This window comes from Pygoscelis adeliae, unplaced genomic scaffold (assembly GCF_000699105.1).
Source record: "Pygoscelis adeliae isolate BGI_AS28 unplaced genomic scaffold, ASM69910v1 Scaffold150, whole genome shotgun sequence".
Lineage (NCBI taxonomy): Eukaryota > Metazoa > Chordata > Aves > Sphenisciformes > Spheniscidae > Pygoscelis > Pygoscelis adeliae.
In genome coordinates this window covers 1077112-1095373 of record NW_008823872.1, presented here as the reverse complement: position 1 = coordinate 1095373, position 18262 = coordinate 1077112, and the positions used below count along the sequence as shown (strand labels likewise).

General features: G+C 44.2%; 1 protein-coding gene across 3 annotated transcripts in view; it reads right to left on the bottom strand.

Annotated features, from left to right (window-relative positions):
• Nucleotides 1-18262, bottom strand: part of MAPKAP1 (mitogen-activated protein kinase associated protein 1) — a 97996-nt gene that overhangs the window by 20203 nt on the left and 59531 nt on the right. For 2 of the 3 annotated variants that reach the window (XM_009334308.1, XM_009334324.1), the window contains exon 7: nt 7776-7883. The exons of the other annotated variant lie outside the window; for it this stretch is intronic. In XM_009334308.1, the coding sequence (XP_009332583.1) occupies nt 7776-7883 (108 nt within the window). The remainder of the gene's footprint in view (nt 1-7775; nt 7884-18262) is intronic. 3 annotated transcript variants of the gene reach the window in all.

Sequence of the window (18262 nt, the reverse complement as noted above, 5' to 3'; positions counted from 1 at the left end):
GCTGCAGGAGATTAATGAAAACTTTATATTTTGCTGAAATTTTAATAATGGGAAGATGAGATGATGGAATTTTAGTACAGGTCTTAAAGATCCAGCAAAGCAGCCTAAGAACTTGCCAGATTTTTTTGTATTAATTTTGTTCGAGACTTGCACAGTTGGAGCAGCCCCAACACTAACGCCTCCCGCACTGACCTCTCCCTCTGGGGATGTAAATGCCCATCCCGCTCGGGGACCTCAGCTTGCAGGGAAGCTACAGCGAGTTTCCATGTTTGGGCCCCGACGACACGGGGACAGTTTGCCAGGAAAGGCCATGGCTCCCAGGGGAGGAAAACCCTGGCACTTGTCTCAGACACACACTGTTGACGCAGAAGCAGGCTCCCTTTCAACAGGGTAATTTAGAGTTGCAGAAGTACATGCCGTTTGCTTCAGCAAGGGGAATGTTCGGGGTGGTGGCCATAAGCAGGACAAATGTAGGCGAGAGAGAAGAAAAATGCCACCTGAGCACGGAGCATTTTTCCTGCTGGCTGAAAACGTTCCCTTTTCTATCTGTTAATTCAGTAACAAATGTCACTGCTTATGACAAATCTCTTTCATGTCTGTATCAAAGTAAGGTTAGCATTTGCTGTTAAATGAGTCAAAATGCATGTTGAGAGCATAAAGTAGGAGATTTCATATTCAATACTTCACATTTCATAGACCTTAGTCACATAAGCTTTCCACCCTGCCCACCGGAGAGCGGGCGAGAGTGATGCCCACTCCTCGCCGCTCCTAACACAGCCTCCTGACAGGCAACTGGGGACCTTTCTCTGGGGAAGGGGGACAGCAAAGGGTTAAGCTACAAATTGGGCTGTGCCACTCGACTTGAAAGAATTCCAAAAATCAAATGAAACAGTCTACATGTGAATTTATGCAGAGCCATCTTAACATTGCAACCACTCTAGGCTCCAGAATGACAAGATAAATTGTAATGGCTCCTTCAGAGACATTACAATGTATTTTGTCAAAGACCCCTGTGTTAATGTCTCTATACTATGGATTATCATAATGTATCATGTCAAACCCTCATGCTGCAGTACTTCAAAGATACACTGAGATATGTCAAACTTTTTGGTGCACTTAAAAGCATCTTGAAACACTGTGGCATGGCGGTGCCTGAAAGCAAAGCAGGAGGATGGCAGTGGCCCTGCTGCCCTGCTGTCGAGAGCGAACTGGGACCCTCTTCCCCCGACGGAAGCCAGTGAAATGCCCGTTCAGCCCTGACAGCGGCTCCCCGTCACGCAGCCAGCCCCGTCCCCGCAGCACGTGGCCACAACGGGAACCCCCTGCCCGCGGGGAGTCAGGGGCTGGGGACAGACGGGGACACGGCAGGGCAGGGAAGGACCCCCAGAGTCAGTGACACAGCGTGAAGCCAAGCAGCGCAGAGGGGTCACTGCTGGTAGGGGGGGGGAGAGGAACCCTGAGCCCCGTGCACCCCCGTCTGCAGGGAGGTCATTAGTGCTGCCCCTAATGAAGCCCCGCTCTAGGATTCAAAGAGAAGCCGCCTCCCCCGAGCCGTTTCCGGCGGCGGGTTGCGCTGTGCGCTGCCTCCTCCCAACGCGCGGCAGCGTTTTAACGGCGGGTGATCATAGAATCATTAAGGCTGGAAAAGACCTCTAAGATCATCGAGTCCAACTGTCTGTGATGAGACTCTCACCTCTGTGCAACGGGCAGCACTGTATTGATAGCGGGGTTTTAAGCACAGTGTTGTACGTAAAGAAGTGTTAGCACCAACAGACAACCTGAATCGGTAGCGATAAGAAATTCAGAAATAACACAAAGAATGGCAACATATTAACCTCGTCCTCACACCTCCTGCGAAACGTTCTTTAAACACGTCACAAGATCACGACTCACGCGAGGCTCTGCAGGTACTGCTGCCTTTGTGTTCCCAGCCTCCCCGCCCGGCCTCGAACCGCCCCAACCCCACCGTCCATAGTGCATTACCGGCAACGTGGGGACACTACGTGTCGACTTCACACAGCTATTACGAAGCCGAGTCTTCTCAGATTTCACACACCCAAATTAAAAGTATTAGAAAGAAAACTAGCAGCCTGCCAGATCATATCCAGGGGAAAAAGCTGTCACTGTAACTAAAAACGCGAGTGCCTTGTCAGTGTCTAAACTGCAGGAGCATTAACTGCCGCAGCCGGAGCAGCCGAACAGTGGGATTTTGCTCTGGAAGCCTTTCAGATCCTCCGCGTATCACTAACCTCTGCCGACTTTGTTTTATGAAGCTTCGTGAATGGATTCAGGTTTACAGAATTTCTACAGTTGCTGCTCTTGGGAGAGCAGCCAGGAACTCCACCATCAAAACAGATCATCTGTCTAAAGATGGCAAGACACGCGGACCCCTGAGGGCGCATTGGATAATAGCAGTAATATCAGTAACAACAGAGAGAAATGCCCTGCAGGGAAAAACCTGACTGCAGAACTTGGCATATTGCTCTTACCCTGCAGCTCTGCGAGGATGTCTGCGAGACTGCCGGTGTTCAGCAGCGGAGGGAAGAGCCATCTCCATCAGCTGATTGGGGGAAAAATCATAAAAATATTTTCCACATGCAAGCAGCTGTGAATAAACCTGTCAAATATTTACAGGCCTGTCAGGGTATTTGTAATGGAGATCACAGTGTGGCTTTTGAATGTAAAAGCTTCTGCTTGGGAAGACAATCAAGTAAAGTGGATGCTCCAAGTCTATTATTTAGCCCAAGAGCCGACCCGACCCAGCAATACGGCTCTGCTGGCAGAGAGACCGCTCCGTCCCGGGAGGAACAGATTCCTATTCCAGAAACAAACGCCTTCACATAATGACATGGAGACTCAGTTTACAATGACCTCTGTATTTTTTCCTTATAGTCTACCTAATTAAGATTTACTTTGTGAAAGAAAAAGTGAAAAAAGCAGAAGTCAGGTGTGAGATAAACAAGGCACAAGATAAAAACCTGCATGAAGTGCGAAGCACAGCTACAAGGGAGGCATTTCCCTTAGCCCAGGACAGGGGTTTAATTATTGGTGAAGTAGGGTAGGAAAATCCATGAACGGAGCAGGAAAAGAACGGCTGGGAGGAAGCCCGTGCTTCTGTCCCACCATCCCCAAGCCAGGGACGGAGCAACGCGTGGCACAGCTAAACAGGGAGTCTCTTGGTTTTCCGGCATCCCGGCACTGCCACATCTGGTGCCAATCCTTCCACCCTACCTTCGGAGTGCGTGCGCGGCGGCAGAATGAGGTTGGTGCTCGACACAGGGCTCAGGCCGGCAGCGTGGGAGCTGCCTGCAGGGGCAGAGCAGCCAGTGTCTGCTGCCCGCACAGCCAGCCGGCACGCCCTGCACCGGCAGCCACGGCTTCGGCGCTACGCTGGGCACTACCGGGACAACTTGAGACCAACTTCCCACCGCCTTTTACAAGCTCTACTCATTACAATTGCTTGTACTCAGCAGCAACTACAGGCACCCTGGCAGTGCTGCGCTCAGGGCCGTGCATACACTGTGCAGGTTGCCCCACGCTGCTGAACTTTGAGCGCAATGTAGGTTACAATTAAGTTAGGTCCGGTTCAGTGGAGAGCACAGGCAGTCTGTGTTTGCAGACTCCATCCCCTGGACAGAACCGCAGACACTGCACAGCTGACGATGTTGTCACAGAAATGATGTTTTTAAATCCCTAAAACCAAAGTCACCGTGTGAGAACACATGGTGCTGGACGGAGGGAGATCTCATACAGAAGTGTACACATTCCATGCAGCTACGTGTCTTTTTTCTTTATCCATCTGATTCTTATCAACTCTCCTGTCTCGGTCCTCATCAGAGGAGGGACTCCGACTCCGACAGCCAGTCGGACTGCTCTCCATCTCTGCTCAGATTGCTTGTGCAGCAAAACCGTACAAACCATTACAGCCTCCTACTTTCAAAATAAGCGGAGTGGTGTTTCCTGCCCACAGAAGCTGAATAAAAAGCAGAAATGGTATCAAGGGCTACACACTGCCACGCTTTAAGACAACCACTGTGGTGAAGCACTACGGTGTTTCAGAAGTCACAGTCATGGCACTAGTTTGCAGTCTCTACATTTGATGGTCATGCAGAAAATTGACATATTTCCCAGTCTGGAAACAACTGCTGAAGATCTTTACTCTCTTGTTGGGGTTTTTTTGCTTTGTTTCTTTCTTTTTTTTTTTCCTTTAACCAGGTTCAGTATAGAAGTAGTATTTTTGTTCAACTACTTGAACTACTGTGAAATAGAGTTATATTTGTAGCTCAGTCCAATTTCCTCATAGAAAATCCTGATTTTCAGATGAGACAAACAGTAATGAAACAACAGGCACTGGAAGCACAAGTCTGAAAATAAGTCAGAAGCTGAAACAAGGAGCCTTATCCAAAAGGGACTCCTGTAAGCACTAGAGGACATATAAAAATGACACATTAGTAATATCAGAATATTGAAATGCCTTATGTAGCCTATTCAGGAGCAAGTGAACCTGTATTTCCTCAATAAAACAACAAAATATAAAGTTAACTGCATTGCAAAAATGTCCCTTATTACTTTAATGTACTAGTATATTGCTTAATGAAAGTTCTTAATTGTAATACAATTAATTACATACACAGAGTCCCCAATTACATTTTCCAATAAGACATTGGCTTTGGTACAGGTCTAAAGGCACTAAACCAATTTTAATATATTAAGACCAATTTCCCTTGAATACTAATTACTATCTAATGATAAAATGAGAAAGAGGAACTTTCCAGAAGTAAGATGGTAAGAATAAAACTAAATTAGCCATGAATAGTTTGCTACTACACATAAAAGCATTTCACATTACAAAGTGCAGGCTTTTAGTTTAGAGATAAATCTTAGTGTGAGTTAAAAAGTTCTGCATACTGGAAACAGTTTATTAGTTTGAATGCTATTAGTAAATGTTGGGTAGATAGGGGTTTTCTCCATACATATTTCTTAATAATGGAAAGTTATCTGTTTCATTTAATACTCTGAAATATAAACTTTCTATTTGCCCAAAGGAAACTGGCATCTATTTTACTAGCAGATGTTTGGCATCGTACATATATATATTTATAAATGAATATGAGACTATGAAGAGTACATTTAAAAATAATAGCTGTTATAACAGAGTTTTTCCTGACTGGCATATCTAAGCTGAAAATATTTTAAATAAAAACAAAATGCACAAAATGAGTATTTCATTTTGATGCTAGGATTTTCAAGCGATTATTTTATTAATAGTGCAAAACTGTCAATATTTCTATTCTAATGCCATGTGAAAAGATAGCTCCTTAAGCACTACAAAATCCAATTTCTTACTGTGTATTGGGGGAACCAGGCTGTGTACAATGCATGAATTATGACTGATCTTATATACTGCATTGTCCTTGAACATCTACGCGTGTAGAGAGTTAACTGCATGGGTATTTCATATATCCCCGAGCAGGGACAATGGAAGATCACTTTAAATTCACCCACATTTTGGGGGAGAAACTATAAGGAGTTGCTTATGACTATAACTAGAAGCTTTCTCCTGCATCCCTTATTTGAGTTTGGTATCATTTCAGAAAACATTCAGTAATAGCACAGCAGAAGAGAGACAGAATTCATGTAAGCATTTATTATTTTGCCTAGATTACTGTCAGCCTTGAACAAACTAAAACAGTGACTTGCTCTTGAACTCTACAGAGTCAAAGAGTCTGTTTTGCCTTCGCTTTTCCATGTTCCAAGCGCTGGCTGACAAACACAAGACCCATGAATGGGACAAAAAGCCACCACCTACCGATGTGATGCCATTGCAGCAGGGGAGGATGGCAGCTGCAGCAGCACCAGGAGCACGGGGAGCTCCGGGAGAGCCCTCGGGGTCCAGCCCAGGGCATTCCCCATTACGGGGAAATCACCGTCCTAGCAGGGGCTCCAGGTCACGCTCTTAGATGGGCACTGTCGATTCGCTTAACGAGGGCCAGGAGAGCTCAAGAATTCAGAGTACTTTTCACTCGACAGCCTCAGGAATCTATCCTACACCTTTCCACGTTCTGTTCTGCCGAGGAGCTTGTGTTTGTGTCCCCTCGCCTAGGAGGGATGAGGAGCAGTCGCTGCACAAGGACTCCAAGGAAAGGGAAAAGTGTTCCCTCAACATTACGACTGACATTTATTTTGAGACAAGGTCTCTGAGGCTCTCCTGGAGCATTTGCTACTGATGCAGAGTAGACAGAATAATACCTCCTGCTAAACCACTTACAAACTTACGACAGATGTACTATTAAAGTAATGGTGCAACCTGAACCTAGTCACTCATGAGTAGTATAGCTATGAGCCACAGCGTGGATTCCTCCACAGATGATGAAAATACGTTAAAAATGCAGTATATACAATATACTTTTAATTACAGAGCCTGGATTAAAAAAATGCTATTTTTAATCAAAATGTGCAAAACCTATGAAAATATGACTAGTATGCATCTTTTCATAGAATAAAAATCAATACAAAAATAATAGCCGGGATGCAGACGTCAGGAAATTCTGGCTTGTGGAAGAGTGCAACTTGATTAGCGAGGTTACAACTGCTCCATTTCCTCATGCACAGCACCCCGCTACCTTCTGCCGCATTCTCTCCTACAGTTTCTTAGAACCATTTTATGAAGAAATAAACCAGGAGCATCAAGAATATTTTGGGAGCAAGTCCCACTCTACAGAGAACAGCAGCCAGAACTGTGAGTGCTTCATCTCAGCTCCAGCACTGACGTACCACCAGAGAGCTCGTGGCAGCTCGTCTCACCTCTGCTACTCCTCAAATAGGAGCAGAGTCTACTACTTGCCACTGGAATTAGGAGGTACTTCGGGGATGCTCTGCTGTCGTTCTAGGATAAAATACGAAATGCTATAGACAAAAAGCAAAAACGGAAAGGTCTGATCTTTGTAAAGAAAGAAACAAACTCTTCTACTACTTGAAACAGGCTCTTACTGTGATTGTTTGCAGCAAACACTCTGAGCATGGTCTTGGCTGAGAGCATGAAGGCTACTGGCTTCCTCATTGGTACAATCAACATTTTTACAGCTAAATTAAAATGGAATGAAAAAAACCCCAAAACTGAGAGCATGACTGTTGGAAAGCATGAAGGATGGGCCAAAATGCGGCTTCGGCCAAATGCAAATCAATATTACATGTGGTTTGTTTTTTTTTTTTTCTTTTTTTTTTAAGTTTCATATAATTCCTTGTAAAGAAATAAATCAGGAAATAATATTAGGACCATTAAACCAGTAACAGAATAAAAATATTTGAGCATAGCTGGAGAGAAGATTATTTGTCTAGCACTTCAAAAATCATCAAACTGCTCTAGTTATATCTGCATGGTTAATTTCTTTAAATTCTATCAGAAAAACAACAGTGCCTCTAACAGCCGTATTGACATGGCAAAATACACTGCAGACCGATCACTAAGCAATGCCTGCAACAGAAAAAGTTTCATATTTCCAGTGTTTTTCAGGGTTGGTCATAACTTTACAGAGCAGAGTTTAACAGAAAAAGATTAATCATGAAGTGATAAACAGGATGCAGACTATTTACTAGAAGGTATGAAATCCATCATTTCCCTCTGGAATATTGTTTTGGCACAACTGAGAAGTGCCTCAGGAAAGAGAGTCTCGTCAAAACTTACTTGCCCAGACAGTACAGCTTGTATTCCAAAATACATAACTTATGTGAGTTTAAGCAATTTACAAGAGCAAAAGTGAAAAGGGGAAACATACTGTTCTCCCGGACAAGGCAGAATTCCAAAGTGCTCTGGCTCTCCAAGGTACAGTCTAAATCTACTGGGACATTAGGTTCACTCTGCTTCTCCAGCCGATACTGAGGACCTGAAACATAAAGTAACTTGTAAAATCATCTGTTTTCTAACAAAGTGATGGCTTATCACGTTCAACTAACATGAGATTACTCGTAGCCTAGAAATAAGGCAGGTAGATGTTTACGTTTCAAGCTCTTTGCCAAAGGGAAGGGCCCTATCATAAAAAGGCGGAGGACGGTGTGCAAGGAAACAACATATTCCAGTCATCTTCAGCTGTCTAACAACACTACCTGGCAAACTCCCGTCCAACATTTCTGTATCATTCCTACACCAGAGGAGCCTGCATTAAACACCCTGCCCATGCTGCAAGACAGAGGTATTGTAAGAAATATCTACTCAGACCTTGGTGTATATCTATGTTGTATTATTTCGGCATCTTTCCTGATGTGAAAAAGCACAATGTGTTTGCTCCGCTTTGCTCTGCCCTCTCTGTGGCTCTTTATAGACTGAAGACAGGCTGCTGTAAACATTACCCCGGCTGCTGTTTGCTGGGGGATGGAGCCCCGGCCCGCGCTGCCCGGGGCTGCAGCACACCTCAGTCCAGCCCCACGAGCCACAGCCGGCCCAGGCAGGAGCTACCCTGCATACCCAAGCACATTGCTCTTCCAGCTTGGGATTAAAGCCTGCTTCTTGAGCGCAGGCTCAAGCAAACGTACACTCACACCCTCTGCAGGTGTGGAAAGCCAAGAAAAGCCTGGCTGCACAGGTAAAGCTGTCGCAGCCTCGGCAGCGTCTGCACAGAGGACTGAGAAATATCCGGGAAGGAAAGCAGCCCTTCTTTTATGAATTGCGTTTTGTCATGAAAATCAGCTCCATGACACCCGATTTAGCTATTCCTACCTCTGCCAAGGGTGCATTTCTCAAAAGGCTGCACTTCTGAAGCGCAGGGTGAGGATTTCCTTACACATCAGCAGCGATCGGCACTGCTTTCCAGGTTGACATGAGACAACGTGCCGGGTGGAGTTTGGCATCACCCAGCAGCCCAGCGGCTGCAAGGAGCAGATCCAGAGATCTGTACACTGCTAACATTGAACTGCATCAAACGTAAGCATGTACAGATGCTATTGCTTCAAATGAATTATTTTCATATACATTGCATTTAACTGTAGATCTTCAAGATTCAGGTGCCAACTTCCTTCTTCTCAAACCAAATCACCGCAAGAAAGATGATCTACTTAAAAAAACTGTTTTCCAACTACAGAAAATGTATTTAAAAATTGTTTTTACAAAAATTAGGCCACTTTTAAAAAAAAAAATTCTTTTAGTTGAATGGATCCTTAAACTATATGCCTTAACTGGAATAAAAAAAGAACACACTAATACAATTCCAGGTGAAACCCCTGTAAATCAGCTCCAGGCCTGCTGTCCGAACAGCAGGATGAGAGGTGTGACTCGGTTAAGCCAAACTCCACGTGGGACCCCAGGCAGAAGAAAAGCCACTTCCAAAGGTGGGAGCTGGTGGCGGCAGATGCGCTCCCGTCCTCGCTGCACCCCCAAGCAGCGCAGGTGGATCTCCCATTCTCTCACACCCGAGAGCTGAAGTGCACACAAAGTCCTCAGCTGCGTAATTTCTGTATAATCTGGTAAAATAACGCTAAACAGATACCTGAAAAAAAATTTAAGTGATGCAAAGCACCTTTAACCAGGTCTTAATGTAACAAAAAAACTAGAACTGAAATAACGAAATCTATTCCCTCTTTATCAGTACTTAAAATATTTCTGAGTGTTTCCTGACTTTGAGTTATGATAGCATACGATGAAATATTTAAAACATACAAAAAAATTAAGTATTTTAGCCTCAGATGGCATGCCTAAGAAATGGAATTTGTTAGCCAATTAATTTTAAATTTACTACAGCAGAATTTCAATTACGGCTTCTCATTTCGTCTCCCCAGAAGCCATGTGAAGCGCTCACCACACGGCCCGAGCACGTTCTGCTCCCGAAGTGGAACATTATTTCTCCGTAAAATGGAGCCCCCTTATTCCCGGTGACTCTCAGAGCAGATACAGAGCCAGGCTATTTGCAGGCCACAGGAGGAAAGCACAAGTGCTCCCTCCCTGCCCAGCGCAATCAGCAACTGCACATGTAGCTGGTCGAAGCATTTACAGAACAAACCGCACTCAAGAAACAGCAGAGACATCTCATACGATCACAAACAACACAAAGGCAAATACATACAGCACCATCGTTTCTCCTCTCCCAGCTACTGGAAATGTGATTAAAAATTTAAAATAAATTAAATAAACAGAGGTCTGGCTTGTTAGGCAGAAGCAAAACGTACTGAATTGAAACAAGTATCAAAGTGGTAAATCAATTTGTATTTAAAGACTGGTGTAGGTTTAAAAACAGAATCAGTGAGGGCAAAACCTGCTTGCTTTGTCCGTTTGTAAGAAGTACCTTCCAGAGGTTCCCAAACTACATCCAAATGCTGAACGGTACCCAGCAATGGCAAAGCCAGCAGAACTGTTGGTTCCCATCTGAGTGTCTGTGTTCTTGATGCCTGGTACCAAATCCCTAGCTCCAAGTGCTCCTGCCACAGACGGTGCCTCGTGCCTCCACCTGAGCCGCAGCCCACGATCACCGGGATCTGCTGATGCCAGCGTCCATCGCCGCGTCCCAGCTCCCTGCTTCTTCATTACAGCCTCTCTCCCACTCCCACCCCAAAAACATTTAAAATGAGAGCAGAGGAAGAAGAGAAATTAGCCCCTCTTGGAACTATTAATGGTCGGGCAGGGCCCCCTGAGCGCGGGGTGGTGACAGCCCCTGCTCTGCTCCCAGCCCCAGCCTCACCCGGGCCCTCCACAGGCGTCCCCTTGGGTGGACGCACCCAGAACACGTGTGTGATGAGCCAAGCAGACTCATTCCATAAAACGCACTTTTAAGTACTATACCTTCACCTATCCCACTAAATCATTTCTATTTATACAGTTGTCTTTCATACGCTCAGTGCTGCGCGAGAGCTGCTGCAGGGACTGGCACTGAACCACACGCTGCGCTCTCCAGCAGAGAGAGATGGACTCGCCCCTGTGTTTCTGAGACAGCGGGATGGGGCAAAAGGACAGACATCAACGCTACCAAAGCCTTAAAATTATCAGGGAATCGTATGCACACGACGACAAGGGGACAAGGTTAAAAGCAGGAGCTTGGCAGTGGTTTACCGTCCCTCCATGTGGATCCGATTCCACCAGCTGGATCCACTCAAAAGAAGAACATCACCCATCTCAGAAACAATCCTCACGCTGCTGAACAAGCTTCCCACCATCCAGCGGAGAGCCGTCGGCAATCATAACCTTCAATACCGCCATGCCAATGTCAAAAGAGGATTTTTATCTGGAGCAACTTGAGAATTCTGTGATCACGTAAATTGTTTTATCCAGTTTGTGTTAAGACTGTATTAACTGTCTGCTAATAAAGCAATGAAACAGAGCTACAGACCAGAAACTGAGGCAATCTTCCATGTGAATAACTCCTTTAAAACAGAAAATACTAAGAAATTAATAAAAAAAGTCTAAATGGATTTTTAGACAGTATCTACTCTTAAATAATGTGTTTTAAATATCTGTACACATTTACATGACCCCTACTTCACAACAGATGAAAAATGTAAGGCTGATTCTGTGGAGGAGTTTTACTACCAGACTTCTCTCACAAGTTCAAATGATGTCATTGCAGTAGAAATATTAGGTAATTTAATGGTCTCCTAACAGAATACTGCTCTGGGAATTTCAACAAAATTTCAAGTGGTTATACCAAAGCTGGATTTTATGGATTTCTGTAATCTGATGCAAATGTTCCGCGCAGTTGTAAAATAAACCTTTAAAAATCCTGGCACGGAGCGGTCCTGGCCTGCGACCCAAGCAGAGCTCCCCCGCTGACGGCAGGGACCGCAGCTCCGGCACGTCCCGCACCCAGCGGCACTGGGCTGGGGCTGCAGCCCAGGGCTCTCACACAGCGCTGCTCGCAGGAGCAAGGGGGGAGCGTAAATCATGTGTATTATGTTCCACCACCAAGCTGGGAGCAAGTACGTTAAAATGGAAGTTACCAGGGCAAAATACCCAGAAGACAAAGCTAATGAATACAAACTCCTCTTCTAGTTCTGTAATTTTGTCACAAATACTTGGAAAGAGAGAAACTGTTGCTGGGTTAAAGCAAGCAGGGCTGGAGAAACAAGTGTTCGTGTGTCTGGAGAGGAAGGAGGGAACCAAGGCAGCAGTCTGAAAGGAGCCACAAAATGGTGAAAGAGAATTGGCTATATCTTCAAGCAAAATCTTTTTGTTCAAAAACTAGCAGAGATTTGTTTGGGGCCCCAGAGGTCCCCCAGCCCCCAGGGAGGGCGTGAGAGCCGGGCCCCTTCTCCACCAGATCTGGTGGCCTGAGGCATTGGGTCTTCTCCATTCTTGGGCCATGCTACTGGTGAAGCATCCTGCATACAGGACGCTAAACCACACTGCAAATACTACCAGTAACAGCAATTTTTCCCTTCTAGAGTTGTTTGGGTGTACTGACAGACCAGCAGCTGTGGAGGAACAGGGCTAACGTCGACAGACTCTGCACCCCTGGAGCCGGGCGCTCACACGCCTCACCTGCGGAGCTGATCCTCCATAACACACATCCCTTCTGCTAAAATCCCCATTTAACCATCCACACCATGGTTTCTGCCTACAGATATCCATTGTACTTCGTTATTTCAAGACACCCCTTTACACAGAGGATGGTTTATCAGGAATTGAAAACAAACAAGGAAACAACCCCCAATATTTACATCCACAGCTTTCCTAGGGCACAATACAGAGATGCCCCAGGAAGAATCCCACCGCATAATCAAATTAAGCAGCTCTCTTACCAAAGGCGAATGGCCATCCGCATAACAACAAACCAATTCTGTTGCCATTTAAGCTGCAAAACCTTCAGAATGGGGTTTTGAAAGCATGGCCCATCAGTTCTAATTTTTAAAACTTATCCTTTCAGTCAAGACTAGAAAAAGGCCCATTCCAACTTTTATCTTCACTACAAAGTGCTGTTATCTTGGGCTGATGTCAGGAGCTCTATCTCTCTTTCTGCTGACAAGCAGAGACGAGAGAGATAAGATTGGGAACGAATCTCACTTCTCTGAGTAAATAAATAATCAATACTCATCTAAATGTAAATGAGAAAGTATCCCCCTCTGATAACAGGGCTCTTATCAAACAGCCAATTTTCTACAGACATTTGGCCTCAACCAAATCACCATCATTCAGCCCCAGCCTAATGGCTAAAAATCGTAACTAAATTGAACCGATCACCAGAGATCAACTAAGTTCAGCCATGACTACTACAGGTTCAAATGTTTGGAATGCAATTTTTCCCCCATTAACTTTCAATAGCAATGAAGAATACCACTGTCAGGGGTTGAATCTGCACAATAAACAAACATTAACACCTAAAAAGAGAATGAGGCTTTAAACAAAACCCCAAACAAAACCCATCTCCATCTCTATATCCAAACTAGTTAATAGGGTAAAATGAGGATTATAGAAAGACCTCAATATTTAATGTTTGCCTTGTCAAACCTAAACTAAAAAGACCAGTATAAACAAAAAACCCCAGATGGTTTAAAACTGAACCTATATTTTAGTGTTAGTCTCTGCAACAAAACACATCGCTACGTCCTATTTATCCTTTATCTTTACCTCCCTCTCAAGAGCTCCTATAATTCTCACAAAAGCCCCAGTTCCAGCTATGCTCTTTGTCAGCTGTTTCTGCTCCCTTTATGGTCCATGCATTTGTTCAAAACACTTTTGAATTTCTGATTTCCATAACATTGACTTCCAGAATTTACTGCACTGTGTGAGAAAAACAATTTCCTTTTGTTTCAAGAAGCCATTGCCAACCCACTGCTTTTGGGGCGTGCAGTTCTTGTCTTATGAACGACTGTGATAAAACCCTCCCAATTTACCGTCTCTACCACATGCACTTCATAGACTTCTCTGGTACCCAGTCATGTCTTTTCCAAACTAGAAAAGATCTTCTCTACTTAGCATCTACTCCTCATTTCACGTCTGATCCATTTTTGCACTCATCCATTTCTGTATCTTTTTACTTCTATATTATCCTTTTTGAGATAAAATATAACAACTAAGATGTGGGCACATCATGATTTATGGACTGGCATAGTAATGCTTTCTGTTTTGTTCTCTACTCCTTTCCTAATTTCTGATGTTCAATTTGTCTTTCTGACTGCTCCTAAGCACTGGGCTGAAGTGTTCAGAGAACTACCCACGACGATTCCAGGATACTTTTCTTGACTGATGGAAGGTAATTAGAGCCCATCATTGTATACATATAGTTACGGTTGCTTTTCACCATGTATATTATTTTGCACTCATTGACACTGAATTCCCTCTCTCATTTTATTGTCCTGTCACTCAGCATTGTGAGATACCTCTGCAGTGCCTCACAGGCAGCTTTTATTTGCACTATTCTTACTTCTTTTGTATCAACAGCACATTTTGTCACATCAGCATTCACATCCTTTTCCATGCCCCACATTACTGGAACAATGCAGGTTCTACCAGTTCCACTGGAACTCCACCAGTAACCTAGTTACTAATAATGGAGGGCCATTATTCCTATTCTTTGTTTCCTGTCTTTTAATCAATTACTAATCCATGTGAGGATCCTCCTTCTCATCCTGTGACAGCTTAATTGCTTTATGAGCCTTTGTCAAATCTTTTTTGGAAACCTAAGCATGCTATGTAAAACACATCATCCTTATTCAGATGGTCTCCGACTTCCTCAAAGACTGCTCACCGGTTTCTGAGGCACAACCTGCTCTACAAAAGCTATGCCGATTTTTTCCTCAGTATAGTGCATTTGTCCATATGTCATCTATTAATTCTGCTCTTTGCTACGATTTAATTTTACGGTTTTGCAGTTTGCCTGGTAAGGAAGCCATGGTATACTGGCTTTCAATGAACAGGGGTCATACTTGCCACCATCCACACCCAAGAGAGAAACAGATATGAGCAACATATTATACATCATATTTAACAGCACAGCACCTTCCTATCTGACCTCTTCCAAATCTCCCAGTGACTACTGTCTGCTCATGGTGGTTTGTTACTCTTCGTGGATTAATTTTAAAACTTACTCTCCTGGCACAGCTCCTCAGACAACTCTCTACAGAAACACTCTGGCGCAAGAACATCTTCAGCCTCCAAACGCAAGATCTGCTGAGGCCCGCAGCAGAAAGGGATATGCATGCTGCCGTATTTCAGCAGAATAGTAAAACTCGTCTGCTTTTACAGCAGATGAAGACCTGTCCCCGGTGGGCCAGCAAACACTATGCCAGGAGCTATGAGGCTGCCTGAACATCCATGGTGCTGAAGGACATGATATTTTGGCCCGTCACCCAAAACAACGGCAGAAGTTTTCACAGTGCTGCAGGAGGATTTCCACGTCTCTGCATGGCCAGTCCCTGTCCCTGTCCCCATCCCTTTGCTCACACACCCGTGACACCCAGCGTCTCTCCCTTCCTCCCTCGTCTGCGTCTCCCACACAGCCTGGGCTGCACTCGCACATGAGAGCTGGCGTCGCTGCACGGGGACGAGCAGTGCAGGTGCAGCGTGGTGCGGTGATGGAGGATGCATCCACACCAACTTGCGCTAACTGGGAGGAAAGCGCGGGAGCACGCTGCCGCCGCAGTACCGCCAGGCACGCAGGACCTCGACTGCTCCTGTGTGTATGGCTGTAATTCCAAAATAACACAGGAAAAATCAGAAATTTAAAGACAGTTAGGCAGTCATCGCCTAATAGCCAAGGCGGTAGATGCCAGGCAGACAGCAAATAAGCAAAAGTGAACATGTGCTGTGTTTCAGGCTCTGTCCACGTACAGAAGTAAGACAGGAAAGCAGTCAAAAGAAAGGAGTTGATAAACATTTAATGTTGATGTCTGTGGTACTTTCCTATTTCAAGTTTCTCCTTTCACAAGGATACATGATTTATTGCTTCACTGCTCTAACCCTAGGTTTTGAAAGTGTGATTTCTTTTGAGTGTAAACTGTATTTACATTTATTTTTTTGTTATCACTTTTTTATTATTGCTATAGAAAATATTTGCTGGAAATATGTTGCAGCTATTACAAGGTCATAAAAAAAGAGGAGGTTTATGTATTTCTATCATTCCAAATAGTGTGTCAGAAAGTATCAGTTGCGCTAAGCGTAAGACTGCTGGATTCCAGCTTTCCCTCTGCCAGCACATGGGCAGCATATGGAGAATTAAAATAGCTCAATGCGGATGCTCCTTGGGTGCTGGCTGGGAGCAGGCAAACCGAGGCACCGCATCGTCCTCGGGAGGTCCTCCCTCAGGCACCGTCTGCCTCTGGAGAGGCGCGGGTGAAGACCACCCTTCCCATCAATGCCGGACACTGACCCTGGGCTAGAAGATGAATACTGGGCAAGGACTATAACAAAAGAGGACTGAAGAAGGAGAGGGATCGATACACTGCAGAGAGCACAGAAACTGGGAACAGAGAGAGGTCTCAGGCCTCCTTCTGTAGAATTTTTCTTAGAACATGACAGAAGGGGCAAGGATTCCATTGTGTGCTTGGCAATGACAATAAAACAACAGAAAATATGTAAACAGTTTGAGAGGAAATAGCTGTAAAGCCAGAATGTTTACATCTCAAATCCTGCTGCTATGAGGACATCTTAAATCTGTTTATCCGTTAAAAATCCCCAAAGCCCCTCAACACCTCTGAAGTGGAATAAAGATTTTATCATTACAAATGCAAATATTGGTTAATAAATAAAGATATTTAAATAGTGAAAACAAACTTTTAACATTATGCACAAGCATGAGACTTTTTTTTTAGTTCAATCTGTTTTTTCTTAACTTGCACTGTTGTGACATTACTGAATTTTACATACAGTTATCTGCTGCTCTCCGCAGAAATACAGATGGTTTTTGTAGAAATACACAGTCATTTATATGAAACAATTGTAAAATAGTTTATGGAAACCAGTGGTGTAATGCATTCAAATAAATGCCAGGACCGGCTGATGGAGAGCCAAGGTGTTAAATCACACTGCTTAAGAATTCAGCTGTGGGAAACAGATAGTAAATCCAGAGTGACAGAATTTCCAGTGATGGCAAAGGTTTCTGACATCTAGTCCAGTACACAAAAACTACAGCAGTTCAAACCCATTTTACTTAACACTACCTTGACAGCCAGCGAAATTAAAGAATTTAGTCAAAAGCCCCTTAAAAAGAAACAAACACTTCATTTATGTATTGCTTTTTTGTGGAATAGAAAACATGCAGCATAACTAGCATCAAACCAGTCTTTGCAGAACATTAACGGAACTGCTTTATTTAATTGCTACTACAGACTTTTATTCTTTTTGCATTAGCAATGTATAGCTCTAAATAAAGCTGAAAGGAGAAACAAATCATCACGTTTGAGCTGTAATGTAATGTACCTATGGCAGAAATACAACATACAGATTTTTAATTTTAATCACAAATTTAGGAGACAACGTCAGGGCAAGCAGCTGTATGGGTTACAGCTAACACACCCTAAGTTCCTTCCACAGTCTGCTACCTAGAAGACGGCACCAATGTGAACATCCTGCAATCCAAGCTCAGATGGTTATTTGTGATGCAGATCAACGCGAGGTCTCTACCTTACTGACTTGGATTATAAAGTGAGAAAGGTGCTCTGCCCTGGTTACAGACGTGTAAGTAATAGTATTGCAGCAAGGGGCAATACAACCACCCGGACGGGTGGATTTCAGGCTTCACAAAAAACTAGCAGGAAGGAGATGGTCCCGTGAATGTACCTGGTGTATCAGTAGTACCTTCTTTCATCAGAGTGGATAAAATAAACAAAGAAGTCTCTGTCATCCAAACACTGAACCGCAGAATTTAAAATGTCACGTAAATTACGGCTTTATTACCAATCCAGAAGAACCAATAAATGTATGATTTCAATACCAACAGCTCTAAAATAGACTCAGTTCAATATTTCACTTTCATTTCAGAGGCCAGACATGAAAAATTTTCCTCAGCCATTTGGGCTGATGTCCAGAATCCCATCAGCCCAAACACACAGAACTAATGAGCTATTTCTATTCTGACAAACTATTCACAAACTTTATTCCCGATGAGCCGTTCCACGTACACCAACATCCCCGTCCCCCCGTCACATCAGTGCCTGCTCAGCATCAGCAGGCTGGTGAGAAAGGGCTTCCTGAAATAAATTATTACCGCTGCAAAACAGAGATGGAGTTTGTAGGCAGAAGGAAATCATTTCAAGCAGCTTCCATCACACCCTCTCCAGCACAGAGGGGCTCACCCTGCACAACACCAATCCTGCCGAGGAAAATCTGCTGCAAAAATAACAAGCCAGC